At 38.8% G+C, this 14,093-nt stretch overlaps 2 protein-coding genes across 13 annotated transcripts in view; both read left to right on the top strand.

Moving 5' to 3' along the window:
• Positions 1 to 595: 595 nt before the first annotated feature.
• Positions 596 to 4,571, top strand: LOC131975631 (oocyte zinc finger protein XlCOF6). Of its 2 annotated transcripts, none has more exons than XM_059338319.1 (3): positions 596 to 719; positions 997 to 1,514; positions 2,815 to 4,571. In XM_059338319.1, exons 2-3 carry the CDS (start codon positions 1,046 to 1,048, stop codon positions 4,185 to 4,187), a joined length of 1,842 nt encoding a protein of 613 aa, XP_059194302.1. In that variant the 5' UTR covers positions 596 to 719; positions 997 to 1,045; the 3' UTR covers positions 4,188 to 4,571. The 2 variants fall into 2 exon arrangements, with proteins under 2 accessions (XP_059194302.1, XP_059194303.1); XM_059338320.1 differs by lacking the exon at positions 596 to 719 and adding an exon at positions 760 to 876.
• Positions 4,572 to 5,240: 669 nt separating this feature from the next.
• erfl1 (Ets2 repressor factor like 1) overlaps positions 5,241 to 14,093 on the top strand; it is a 99,436-nt gene continuing 90,583 nt past the window's right edge. For 3 of the 11 annotated variants that reach the window (XM_059339614.1, XM_059339618.1, XM_059339612.1), the window contains exons 1-4: positions 5,241 to 5,530; positions 6,812 to 6,930; positions 8,281 to 8,349; positions 8,829 to 8,919. The gene's annotated coding sequence lies outside the window, so the exon portion shown is untranslated. The other 8 variants (XR_009394809.1, XR_009394810.1, XR_009394811.1 and 5 more) reach the window with 5 other exon arrangements.

Raw genomic sequence — 14,093 nt, 5'->3', positions numbered from 1 at the left:
ATTACCAAAATCATTATCAATAAAACTATGAAAAATGGCTAGATATCAGCTCTTAAATTAAACTTATGAGTTATTTTTGCTGTTGTCATTATATTTGTCCAAACAAATTAACCTTTATTTTTTACCAGGTTTTAAAATTAACAAGAAATTAAGAGAAAACAAGGGTGGTCTAATAATTTTTTCCATGACTGTATAATGTGATCCCGAATAAAGAAAAATAAAGGGTGGAAAAGGAAAAACCTGACTATAATAGAATAAATATAAATAATGTAATATTTGCAAGTAGCTTATGTTTTAGATTCTCTTTGTAACTAATAATCATATAGTTAATTGCAAAGTCGTAGTTGTTTATGTGGAATTTGCCCTCACAACGTAAATAAATTATACATTTTTGAGGCATTTAGTTTGTGGCAGGATCTACCTCAAAAAAATCTAAATCAAATAAGCAAGAAAGTGAAGTTCTAAATTTAGCTACACTCAATAAAATAAAAGTAAAATTTTAGTAAATTGTATTTGTTATTTTGTTACTGTCACTTTAATGAATGGGATGTAACCCGACAGCTAATAATCAGCGCTGATTGGCTAAAGCCGCCGGAAGTGTGGCGCCCTTCCTATGTTATTATCACTACACATCAGTGCTACACACTAATGTGACCAGTAGGTAAACGTTAGATTAAATATTAACAAGCAGCTTTTGCCGGGTCGAGTCATTGTCAACGGTGAGTCTTTTCTTTATTGCAAACAGAAGCTGAATGACACTGACAGCTTCGTAGCTGCAAGAAAACGGCAGTAAACTATCCACCGTGTTAGCACCGTTGCTAGGCTAACGTTACCGTTAGTGTAGCCTAGCTACGATGCTAACGACACATTACAGAGGTGATTATACGGAAAAGAGATTTCCTCTTTTTTTTTACATTGCTTTTATCGCCATGTGTGTTTTTTTCTTTGCCTTCCAAGAGAAATTACACCTAAACAATTTGTTCCTCTGATCCACAGCACACTCAAGAGACGGATTCCTCATCAGCCTTATCTATTAATCCCTAATATGAAGATGAAATCTGCCAAAAATAAGTCTTTGCTCAACAAAGCAAAGAGAGGAGAGAAACAGTATGATGTGGTCAGAGTTAAAGCTGAATATGAAGTGGAGCAGGAGGCTGAGGAAGGCTCTGGTGAGGTGTACATTAATGGAGGTGGTCTGAACATCCAAATCAAGGAGGAACCACTTTCACAGGACATCAGTGAGGAGCACAATGAGGACTCAACAAGCTGTTTGGACACTAAACCTGACACTGTGGCATCCAGGTCAGAGGTTCACCATCAACAGGGACACATTAAAGAAGAGTGTGAGTCTGACCAGCAATCAGAATATGATTTCACTGAAGCTGCTGTCAAGGACGAGTCTGAGTCGTGGATTAAAGAGGAAAGATGCTATGATGATGACGATGATGATGATGAGGAGGAGGCAACAGGCAACATTAAGGAAGATTATAGTGAGGGAGAGGGGGTCTGCACAGGTATGAAACAGTAGTGTATGATAAACATGCAATCCCTGGGTATAATTTGCCTATTGTTGTTGGCAATAGCAAGATGTCAGCTATGGACAATTTACAGCTTTTAAAAGCATTATAGCTGTAATAAAACTCCACAGATAGACAGATATTTACATTCACATTTGTGGAACTCTATATTTAGTTACTGTGTTGTTACTGGAAGTGTTACATTTAACTGCAGTTCATTCAACAGTTTATCATTTTTTAAAACATGTTTTTAATCTGTGAAATAAAGTAACCAAAAAGAGTAACAGAAGTAAAAGATCCATACTATAGATGTAATGGACAGACAAGCAGGCAATTGTGTTAAACCATTTTTATGATGTATGAAATTATATGATTAAAGTCTGCGAGCCGAAATTAGGGTATGTGTTGGCCTGTTACAACCACCACATATTTTGGACGATATATTGTCTTGGTAATAACTGCAAAAAAACACAAATACACAATTTTTAAAAAAATGGAACGGACAGAAGTAGACAGCAAAACATTGGTATAGGGCTTTCTGTTCATTTAACTCAAGCGGTGTGAAGAAAATGCAGAGGCACTGTGCCCAGGTTTTACACCGGCCAGGAATCAACAAAAAAAATTGAACAAACAAGCATGTAAACAAAATATTGTGTGACATATGTGCATGACCTCGATAACTTTTGCTAAGCTTGATAAGTCTTGTAATTGTAATTTTGTGACAGGCCTTGTGTGTGTGTGTGTGTGTGTTTTTGTGTGTGTGTGTGTGTGTGTGTGTGTGTGTGTGTGTGTCCGTCCATGGATGAGAGGCAGTGATGTATCAAAGTTAGATCCTAGGCAGGTTGGTGTGTGCAGTAATGAGTAGGCTATGTGATGTGTGGTGGAAAGACATAGTGTCAATGTTATAGTGACACTAAATATGTGATGCAACAGTAATGTCATAAGAAGATTATAATAATATGTTTTATTTAGAGAAAGGCGAGTTTGAAACATATTTGCTATTTTGCACCTGGATTTGCTTTTATCTTCTCAGTGTCAGACAATAAGATGGATAATAATAATAACTCTACTTTATATAGCGCCTTCCAAGAAACCCAAGGAAGCTTGTTAACTGTATGAAATATAAATAAAATATGTTAACAGCATTTAAAAAAGTGAAATAAACTGGTTTAAGTTATGATCAACAAAGTAAGACTACTGCAGATACTAGAAACTCAGATTGTTTAAAAAAAAAAGGAAGTGTAAATCCTATTTTTAATGTGCTCTGCTTTGTGTGTGCTCTTCCTCTTTCACTTAGAGTCATCGTCTGACTTCTATCCATGTCCTCACTGTGATGTCTCCTTTACTGACTTGGACTTCTTGGAGAAGCATGTCAAGTGGGTCCATCAGAAAGAGTATCTTGCCAAGCTAAAAAATTGCCTCTCAAGCCTCATCCCTAAACACACCTGCACTGTCTGCAGCAGCACCTTTAACTCTAAAGTATACCTTCGGATGCATGTGCGTGAATCCCACCCCTCTGCCCCTCCCCGAAGGCTTCACCCCTGTCCAACCTGTGCACGCAGCTTCCAGTACCTGAAGAATCTGAAGAATCACTGTCAGCGCTGGCACAACATGTCTGTGGTTACCAGAGGAGGGCATCTCAGCTGTGCCGACTGTGGGAAGAGTTTCAAAGCTACCTGGGGTCAAGGGCCTCATTTGTGTCATGCACCGCAAAACACAGAATCTGAGGACAAGCCGATCTCTCTGGACACTGGTGTGCAGTGCCAAGAATGTGGCAAGAAGATGAGCACACCTCAAAGCCTGGAGGATCACATGCGCACACACACAGGCGACCGGCCATTTGTCTGCAAGGATTGTGGCAGGAGGTTCGTGGAGCGCAGCGGTTGGCGGCAACACATGAAAATACACACAGGGGAAAAGCCGTACAAATGTCCGGTGTGCGGGAAGGCCTTTATAAGATCGCACCACCTTAAGTGCCACTTAACCACACACTCCGGTAAGAAGGAGTATTCTTGCTCTGAATGTGGTAAGGAGTTTGGCTTTAAGTCAAGTCTGGATCTCCACGTGAGGACGCACTCCAGTGAGAAACCCTTTCACTGCAACGTGTGCGGGAAGAACTTTAACACCCAGAGAGGCCTGAGGGTTCACAGCAAACTCCACACCATGGAGAAAGCTCACCAGTGCGGGGACTGCGGGCTGAAGGTGGGAGACCTTGGGGCTTTGAAAATACACCTGCGGACACACACCGGAGAAAGGCCTTACCACTGCACAGTCTGCGGCAATAGGTTCATTCGCCTCTCGCATCTTCGAAACCACCAACGCACCCACACTGGTGAGAGACCCTACAAATGCAATGAATGTGACAAGCGTTTTACTCAGTCCGGCGACCTGGTGAAGCATAAGAGGATACACTCTGGGGAAAAGCCCTTTGAATGCCCAGACTGCCACAATCGGTACACCTCCTCTGGTGATCTGGGCAAGCACAGGAGAAGTCACACTAACCTGCGTCCCTACACATGTCAAGAGTGTGAAAAAAGCTTTCGCTTGTCAGGCCATTTGAAAACTCACATGTTAACTCACACAGGGGAGAAGCCATATTCCTGCCCCAACTGCCTCCGCAGGTTTGCTCGCTCCCACCATCTTTCTGGGCACGTGGCTAAATGTCGCTGAGCTTTCATGAGAGGACTGTAAATAAGCTAGGCTGATGTGCAGTGGTAACTATGAGAGCTGTATCCAGTCTTCTTCTACTGTAAGTTTTTTTTTTGATGAATGTGTGAAAGACAAAACTCATATCAGTATATGATTAATATTTATATTAACTTTCTGTAAACCTCTTGACTCAGATGACTGTTTTAACTTATAATGAAATTGCATGGAACTTTATAAGCACTATCCAAGGTTTTTTCCGTGCAGGTTTGGTCCAATCTGTTTTTTCAAGACACTATTGAAATGGAGGCCTGATGACTTATCAGTGGGACATGGATTGTTTTTTCTCCACAGACCAATGACATATTAGTTGTAAAAATCTAATAAATTATTTGATAAACGCATGAACACTGTGTATGATGCTACTGTGTGTTTAGTTGCAGAGAGATTAGGGGCCAAATTTAACAAAGGGTTAAATGTCCACAATAAGATGGTCATATTTCACCAGAAACAGAAATGACAAATTGGCTTGTACTAATGATAAATAAAATAGATTCCTATTTAACAACATTACAGACTCTATCGACTTGTTTAACAGATAGACCTGTGGGAAATCTTAGAAGAAGGATTGAGAAATTTAGCTTGGTCACAAAAAGAGTAAAACTTTGGCATGAGGACTCGGGTAAAAAAGAGGTTTTTGAGGATATTATTTTTGTGTTGCCCTCTTTCACGTTGTACTCGTACAGCATATGCTAATTGGCAGCACAATGTTTCTCAACTTCAGGGTCAGGAGTTGATCATTATTTGTTTGATACCTTTTAATAGATCATAAATTCTTGTATTACTCTTTACTGTAGGGCGCTACCTCCGTTTTTCTTGACAACATACTACTACGACATATTCTGATGTAGTATATCATTTCTGGGGTTGTGGAAATTTTCCAATTGGTCTATTGCCATATACATAAAAATGTGCAAATGTACTATATATATATATATATATATATATATATATATATAATTACAAGACAACAGTAATTAAAAAAATCTGATATTAATAAATAAAATCCTGTTTGCAAAAGTTTTCATGTTGCTCTATTTGGGAACGCTTCAACCTACCAAACAACCAACCGTTGATGCAAGACACGGCGTATCCCGACGGGGCGGATAATCCTTTTGTCACAGACTTTATGTTAGCATTGTGTTGTGACGTATAAGATCCGCCCGCGAGGGGCAGGCGGATATAAAACATGCGCATTCTTAGTTTTAGCGGGCACGCATGTAAAACGTTACAGAACGCGCGTTCATTTCGTTGGCAGAGTTTGTGTCACAACAGTGTCAGTTACCAGCACAGTCGTTCTTCAGTTGGTGAGTTTAATTTAATTCTAAACAGTTTGAGTTTTGTTTTTGGGGACTTTTAACTATTATATTTATAACATCTTAGACACAATGGCTGGGCTGTCAAATTCCAAGTTAACAGATGAACTTCATACTAGGACTGATGCAGTGCGAACACAAGCTAGTTTACGTTAGCTAATGACAAAACTAACGTTAGCTTAAGTAGCGCTGTCATTTGTTTGTCAGTTGCTGTCAATTTGTTGACAAATTCAACTGACTGTTGCTGTGTGGGCCAAAGTTTAAAGCTTAAACTCTACACGTGGTTCATGAGTCCAGTTTTCTCTATGTTTTTCTCATATCATTTGGCAAATAGTTAACGTACGTTACAGTACATCATTTTCAGGTTTCAATAAATTCTGCAAATTACTGTGTCAAGACAAAAGAGAAGCGAGCATTTCATGTACAGTGTTTTCACTCTGAAACATACATTTACTTTAAATTACTACAAACTGCCATTTTATTTTACAAACAAATAACCCCTTCTAAGGTAGCATACATATATTAGATAGAACCTATAAGTCGCAACCAGTCCACCTGAAACTTCTCTTACTAATTAACAGGGAACATATCTATACATACCGGCGTATGTTTTATTGACAAACAATTCTTAGGTTACTATTGTATGTCCTAGTATGTGGTCATGCACCACACATGTTGACTGTGAATTGGCTTCTGCAGTTTGTCATATAATCAATAGCCTTCTCTCTGTATTTAAAATGAATTGAGGGGATGTGACACATTTTGATTGCATAGCAGTACATTTAAGTCACACGTATGGGAGAGTGGCATTCATAACTGCATGACTGATGCAACATATTTTTTTCTAGAAACATTTAAATGATCTCAGATTTAGAAACTCTTCATGCCTATAGTATTCCATAAACAAAGGCATCTTGTGGTATGTGCATATAAGATACACCCAGGAAATGATGGACCTAAAATCCCAGCAGTCCTGTTTTGGAGACTATTTTTTTTTAAATTCTATTTTTTGATTTAAATTAGTTGCTGATAAGTACTGAGAACAGCCTCAGTGTGTTTGGTCAAAAGTTCAAGTCAAACATATTCAATAAGGTAAATACTTACTTATGACATCACAATGACAGATAATATGTAGTTGCCAAATTGATGTTTTGGTATTCAGCTAGAAAATGCATACAATCAAAACACAAGTTCCCTCTATGTCTTATCTTAATTGCAGAGTAGGAAGTGCTTTGAAAGGCTTTTATTGGCTTCTGCTCTCTCTATCTATAGGTCTATAGATTTTTCTCCACTGAAGAGGAAGGCTGCAGGTAAAATGACTCACTCTGCTAAAACGGGACTTCATCATCCTCGAAAGACTGCACACACTGAGGACAGAACTCCTGAGTTAGGTAGGTTGAAGATCCAGTCATGAAAGGCTACCATGTCACCCTAAAAAGACTGAAGCCAGACCAGGGGATGGGGAACAACTATCTTTGGCCAAACTGTAAAAAAAAAAAAAAAAGAATTACAAGATAAACTACCAAATAGACAAGAGGAAACCTTAAAACTAAAGCATCACTGTGGAGCAATGTCCCTAAAAAACAAAATGAATTATCTCTAATTAACAACATGATCGGGTCTACAAAAAGAGGACTAAGACACCCTAAAAAACTGCACTGCATTAAAGTAGAGAAAATATGAAGAGGAGAGCAAGGACTGGAATGTTGTTAACTGTAAACAAGTCGAAGAGGAGCCAGCAGACCCTGAGACACATGAAATCTGCCATGTAACAAAGTTTGGGAATTGGGAATTTAAAGGCCTGGAGGCGTTTGTTAAGGGAGGGACTGAGCCACACTTAACTGGACACTATGAGGACACACCACGAACCAAGGCAGTGGAAAGCAACACAAGTAAGCCACTTCACATCTAATCTTTGACTAATCCTCCTCAGTGCAGCTAGAGGCTTCATCTAGTTTTTTTAAAGCTTATTTTCTTACTCATTATAGTATGAAGTTATTCCTCTGACCTGTACAGATTTGTTTTGAGGATGTGATTGTTGTTAACAATTTTAATTGATGATTGGGCCTTTTAAAAATGTCTTCTTTGTTCCTTAAAAGCCTAAACATTTGACTAAATGTAAAACATGTTTTAATAACTTCACTGTCTTGTGCCCTCATCAAATCAGATCTGAATTAATAAAAGGCCGAATTCTGACGGGTACATCAGCATTTTCTGCTTATTATGTTTTGCTTTATTTGTTAGTGAATTAAACACTAGATCTCTGCATGTCTAAAACTACAAAGTTTTGTCATGGCTGTAGGGCACATTAGCCTGCAGCTAACCTTAAATAAAACCACAGGTATTTCATACAGACTGCTGGTCACCATCATTACCAAGTCAATACATTTCACAGAAGTCCTCTGTTTCAACACCACTAGACCATACATAATTACAAAACCTGATGTAACATGTTTGCTGGACAGTGATCAATGCAAAGTTGTTTATAGTCAGCCAAACTGTGTGGATAGTTATTTTATTTATTTTTTCTGGTAATATGTAGCCTAATAAGAAGACAACATTTTACAAGAGATAGGATTTACAGCATGGTCGTGGACCTCAGTCGATTAACAAGAATTAACAAAAAAACAATAATTCTTCCTAGGTTGTTGTTGCAGTTAAAATAAATGAGGAGAAAACTCCTGCTTAATGTTTTTGTGTCATATTAAAAATCAGAACTGACTTACTGAAAAATTCTTCAGGGCTTGAACTCCTTATCATGATCACTTCACCATCCCATGGTTTTCACGTTTCATCTGAATAATGGACAGGTAAGCAACTTTGCCCGGTTTTCTCACATTGAAAACGAACAATGTCTTATTAAGAAGCTGCTATTCAACAGAACAAATTCACAAGTTTAGCTGTTTTTGTAGATTACACACAAAGATGATTTTATTGGCACATACAAGTCACTGACATTAGTTGCGGCAGGCATATCAGTATGCATAATAATTTAAATAGGTTATATAGGATACTAAGAATATATTAGTATTTTTTCTGTCCAGTTAGATTTGTCAACTAGGTAAACTGCTATAGTGAAAACAAAAGAAACATGGATAAAAGGTGTTAGTTTTGTCAAGACTTATGTCTTGTGTCACACATAAGTCTGTAAGACACATAAGTCTGTAAGACTTATGTGTGTATGGATAGGGTAAGTGTTCTATATTGATTATTTATTATCTGTCTTTTAAATCCTTTCAAGGCCACTAAAATGCCATGTTATTCATTGCTGCACTCTTTTTGTTTTCAGCTTTGTCACTGCAGGACACTCCTGAGCTTCACCCTTGTCCAAACTGCAGAATCTCTATCAATGACTCAGGCTTCCTGCAGCAGCATTTCAGGTATCATCACCAGATTACTACTATGGTATATTCAAGTCTACTACCACCGGCACACCCACAGTGATAGGAGACCTTAAAAATGTGACCAGTCTAGACGAGCCCAAACTAGGGAAAAAAGAAAAAACACTTAGGGAAGACGCAGTGAGTGCACAGATCTCATACTTATCGTTATCAACGTATTTGTCCAATATGCACCGATATAAAAATATTTATTTTCCAGAACATATGCAAAACATTTAGCTTGGGGTGATTTAGGAATAGTGATTTTTAAAAAATGTATTTATTCTTTTTTAATGCATAGCAATTGACTGGTACTGAGCATACAGTAATGCTGTTGCATTTTTATATATAGTTTAGAATAGTATAGTGTGTGTGTGTGTGTGTGTATGTATGTATATATATATATATATATATATATATATATATATATACATATATATATATATGATACACACACACACATATATATATATATATATATATATATATATATATATATATATATATATATATGATACATCATATATATATATATATATTACAGTACTATATTATACAGTACTGTGCAAAGTCTTAGGCAACTGTGAAAAAATGCCTAGAAGAATTGATGGGTGATGACCACCAAATATTGATTTGATCTAGATTTTTCTTCTGTTCACTCTCTTTGTATTTTGTTAATTAATAAAAATAACCTTAACATTTTTTTGAAAGCATTCTTATTTTACAGAATTTTCACACCTGCCTAAAACTTTTGCACAGTACTGTATATATTATGTATGTATTATTTTCTTAAATAAAGGTATTTGTTTAAGAAAACAGTCTTTTATGTATATTTGAGTTGTATCAGTGTACAATCTACATATGTAAAGGTCTATTAAGTCCAGCTCATAACTCATAACTTGGTAACTATGTAAAAATGTTCTTCTCTTACAGTCACTATCACTATTGGCCTCAAAAACCACATATTGGTTGGGCTCTATTTTTCTGAAAATTCACTCTGTTTTCTTTTTAAGGAAACTATCCTTACTAAGAATTGTGTTTTGTTAGGATACAGCATGTGGAAAAACTGTACCGTTAAATTTGTTGGAAAAATGTTGTTCTAAAACTTAACAATAAATGAGACCCTGATGTACTTATTGTACCTGACTGAGTGTGTCTGCAAAAATGAACAACAGACTATGACAAGAATCTCAAAAGAGTGTTTTGTCAGGAAGAAGTTTGGCATGGCACAAAAAATCATCTAAAAACCCCCAATACAAACTTGGAATTTTCTCACGAGAGAAGAAACCCCAGGGGGCTTCTCAAAGGAAATAAAAAAAATCCCAAACTATACATGACAAAACTCTGAGGAGGAAAACACAATTTTTATAATAAAATGCATGCAACACAATAATGGAAAGAAGATAATTGCTTTTTTAGTGTTTGAGATTACATTTGAAATGCTCTGTATTTTTTTTTCTCTCACCGCGGCATTTTATTTCCTGTTTGTATTGGAATATACAGTATATGTGCCTCTAGTAGAGCAGCCATCAGAGGAAAACCTTGCTCACACATTCATTTACACCCAGGATATGCATCACTAGGACAAGGGCCACAACCAAACCTGTCTCGGTCAATTCCGTGGGAATTGGTCTATTATTTTTATGTCCGCAATTACGAGGACAGAGCAGTAACTACGACTCCAGCACAGATAACAAAGATATATTTAGGAGTAAATAATATTGACTGTACCTTTGTTTAAAGCTGGAATCAATACTTCTTAAAGCGTGTCCATTTTTCATTTAGCCGCGTCATGTCTGTGCGGAGGAGGGGCAGAGAGATGAATGGGTGGATTCTCTAATTCCCCCTGTTGCAGTTATCATAATTGTTGAACAACCACGGTTTTTAAAGATCGGGCTCGAGGAGAGGCAGGCCACACAAAGAAAGTTAATAGATTTGGAAAATTGAGATAGATTGCACAGCAGCCGTTTTTGGAATGTTCCATTGGCGTGGCAGGCAGATGGACAAATATGATCCGGGGATGAGGAGGTGGGGGGGGATGCTGCAGCACACAAACACATGGCGACAGAGAAAGCATCCTGACAAATAAAGGTGTTACAGTTTACCCTTTCCGTGCAGTGTGCGTGTATCTCATCGTCTGGCGGGTGATAGCCGGATACATCACAGTTTGTGGCCTACATCAGCTTTAGAGCAGATGAGTCAGCCGATGAATCTCCCTGAAAGGCCGCAGTGAAAAAGAAGTAGTTCCTCTTTTGAGGCACCAGGGGGAAATGGGTAGCTGTGGAAAGGATGCTTTGGGGAATAGGTGAACTAGAGAAATGTCTCTCTCTCAGAAGTTTGGGCAATTTGTTAGAACTATGATATGGAATGAGGCTGTGGTCAGCATTGCATGCAGAAAATGCTCCTTTTGGTCCCTTTGTAAAGCCTCCTATAATACCTCCTCCTCCATCATAAACAGTGTTGTTCCAGCTGATAGTGCTCCCTGTGTAAGACCTCTGACCCTGTCATTTGTCTGTGGACGATGGCTTTTAGAACCTCCTAAAGGATATTTTACAGCAGTGATTTATCCAGAGGGGGCCTACATTCGTTTCCATCCGTTTTGATACCGGTCATTGTTTTCACATTTGATGCATTCAGGCTTTACTCTGCTCCTCAGAAATCTTTCCCATATCCAATTTTCGCCTTTCCTGTGTCCAATTTTCCCTAATATTCAGATGATTATGGCATGATGCTTTCCTTCCCTTCCCTTTCAGCTTTCTACTTTTTTCCTCTTCTGCTCCTATTTTCCCCTGATTCTATTTCACTCTCCTCCTCCTTAGACTCTGATATATACAGCTACATGATATGAATGTTTACAGTGACATAATGTTTAATCAGTGCAGATATAGATGCACTACGATGGCTGTGAGTCTACTGCAAATCATCTACAAATCGAAACATAAAACCTTACATTTATTTAGCCTTCCCTGTCCCAGAACCAAATGGCAAAAACATTTTCAATCTGCCCCCTTTGACAGACAGTCGGTAGTGTTTTAGGTTGTAGTCTGAGAATTGAATTACCCCATATTGAATCTTACAAAAGTCCAGTTGAGGGGATTTTCTTTTTGTGATGTAATTTGAGCTATCCAATTTTCCTTGTATTTACTGTCTATATTTTTGTCAATTTGGCAGAGGAACACATTTTGTGCGTTGGCGCTGGGTGTCACTGGTGTCGTCACGCTACAGTGGTTATGGTGTTGGCTGGCCTCGGAGGTCAGTGTGTGGGAAGAGATGGTGGCTCTGCAGGGCTTTGCAGCGGCTCTTGGCCTGTCCCTTTGGGCTCCGGCAGGCCCACATCCACTCCTCTTATTCATGAAGGGGTCAACACACGGGTCAAAACACACCGTTTGACTCCCCGCAACACACTGGTGTGTGTGGGCGTAGATGAAACCGGGTATTTTGTGGGCCTTTGGTAAGCTGCAGCTGGTAGCGGCTCTTACTTCTCTCCCTCTCAAGTCCAAATGTGCCTAAAAGCATGGCTCACACAAAGGAAGGAGAGAGAAAACGCCATTAAATTGTGTTGCATTGAGTGCTGAGAGTGGGCTGCCGAGTTACACATAAAGGGATAGAAAAACGCTGTTTATTCCCTATTAGTATCACCACATTGACAGGTTGGTCAAGAGGTGAGGAAGATTTCTCTCTCCCTCAACCACCTCTAATGCTTGCACTGAGAAACTATGCTGGTCAAGACTAACGTGTTCCCCACCAAGCCAGCTGCTATCGTGGTGGCTCCTGGAGTGGATCTCTTGACCACGGCCTCCCTCCTCCTCTCATCCCACTGTAACCTCTTGCTCTCTCTGTCTCTTTAGTGGAGGGATAGAGATGTGGAGGGCGAGAGAGACTGACAGTGTGCGCTCCCCTGCTCAGTAAATATGAACTGCACCCAGCAGACAGACTCATTCATCACAGGGGAAAGAGGGGGAAAAGGGGGTGGAGAGGGAGGGTGGAGGGATACAGAAAGGACTAAGAGAAATGTCCAAAAGACAGAGAGCGGGAGGGAGGAAGAGGAGGAAGAAGAAAGGGTGGGAGGAATAGGAAGCAGATGGAAAGAGGATGAAAGAAAGGAAAGTGTTCTGGGTGAAATGAGTGGGAGAAAGAGATAACAGGCTGAAAAGGGGAAGAGAGTCCTGGATGATTGAAGGATAAATAAAGGATAGCGGATGTGCATGGGGAGAAGAAACCTCAAGCATGGGAAAACTGATGAAATATTGGAGGACATTTTATAACTCATCACCCAGAGATCTTGTGGTGTGATCGCTGCCCTTAAGCATCTTGTTATGAGAGCAACATTAGTTTTGCTGCCCTACGGTCAGGAAGCCCATGTCCCACTCAGACTTGTTGCTTTTCACATTATGACCTTGAATTTGCACTATAGAATATGTGTTGGCATCTGAAGGTCATGCTGCATTGTAAACTCAATTCTTTTAATGCGAATTAAGTTCCAGTTGTGAATGGGGTAATGTCTAGAGACAGATAACTGAATAAAAATGTAGAATTTGAAGGCAGCAGAACAAGATGTTGGTCTAAGAAGCATTCTGGTTTCCGTTTATAGTCAGAATATTATTAACCAATCACATTTGAGCGGGCTTTAGTTGCATGCAGATAAACAGTCCATGTGAAGAGCAAAGCTGGGTATTGCCTGTAGGCGTTGTAGTTAGTTGTTTTTTTAGTTTATCGGCATTCATGTCAGAGAAACAATAACTTTCATAGATGTTATTTTAATCACTTTGTTTCAGTAAACAATTACCAGTCATTGAGGATTGACTTCCTCTTGGAGCCTCAAGTGGCCAGTCGAGATATTGCAATTTTTGACACATCTGCATTGGTTTACTTTTCAGTCCCGGAGGATGTCGCTTGGGTGAGAAAAAGTGTTTGTTGTCTCTACTTCAATAAGCATTTAATTTAATGTTCAATTAGAAAGTCCCGTGAAAAAATGAAAACCAACAATTTGTTAGTCATTCAAAGCCTTTGGACTGAGAGCCACACATGCTGGCGAAATGGCAAAATTAATTCCTACTGAAAATTACATTTGTATTTATTAGCAAATGAAACTCAAACACGATTAATAAGGTCAGGAAAGGTCGGTAACCATAACTGTACAAAAGCATGCAAAAAGAACAATTACACTTTATGGA

The sequence above is a fragment of the Centropristis striata genome, chromosome 8 (assembly GCF_030273125.1).
Source record: "Centropristis striata isolate RG_2023a ecotype Rhode Island chromosome 8, C.striata_1.0, whole genome shotgun sequence".
In the NCBI taxonomy this organism is placed as follows: domain Eukaryota; kingdom Metazoa; phylum Chordata; class Actinopteri; order Perciformes; family Serranidae; genus Centropristis; species Centropristis striata.
This window is presented reverse-complemented; position numbering and strand designations above follow the sequence as displayed.

Excerpts from the sequence above, each read along its gene's own strand:
- LOC131975631 (XM_059338319.1), top strand. The coding sequence starts at position 1,046 with ATGAAGATGAAATCTGCCAAAAATAAGTCTTTGCTCAACAAAGCAAAG. Across the intron at positions 1,515-2,814 it reads GGGAGAGGGGGTCTGCACAG|AGTCATCGTCTGACTTCTAT; the intron begins GTATGAAACAGT and ends TCTTTCACTTAG.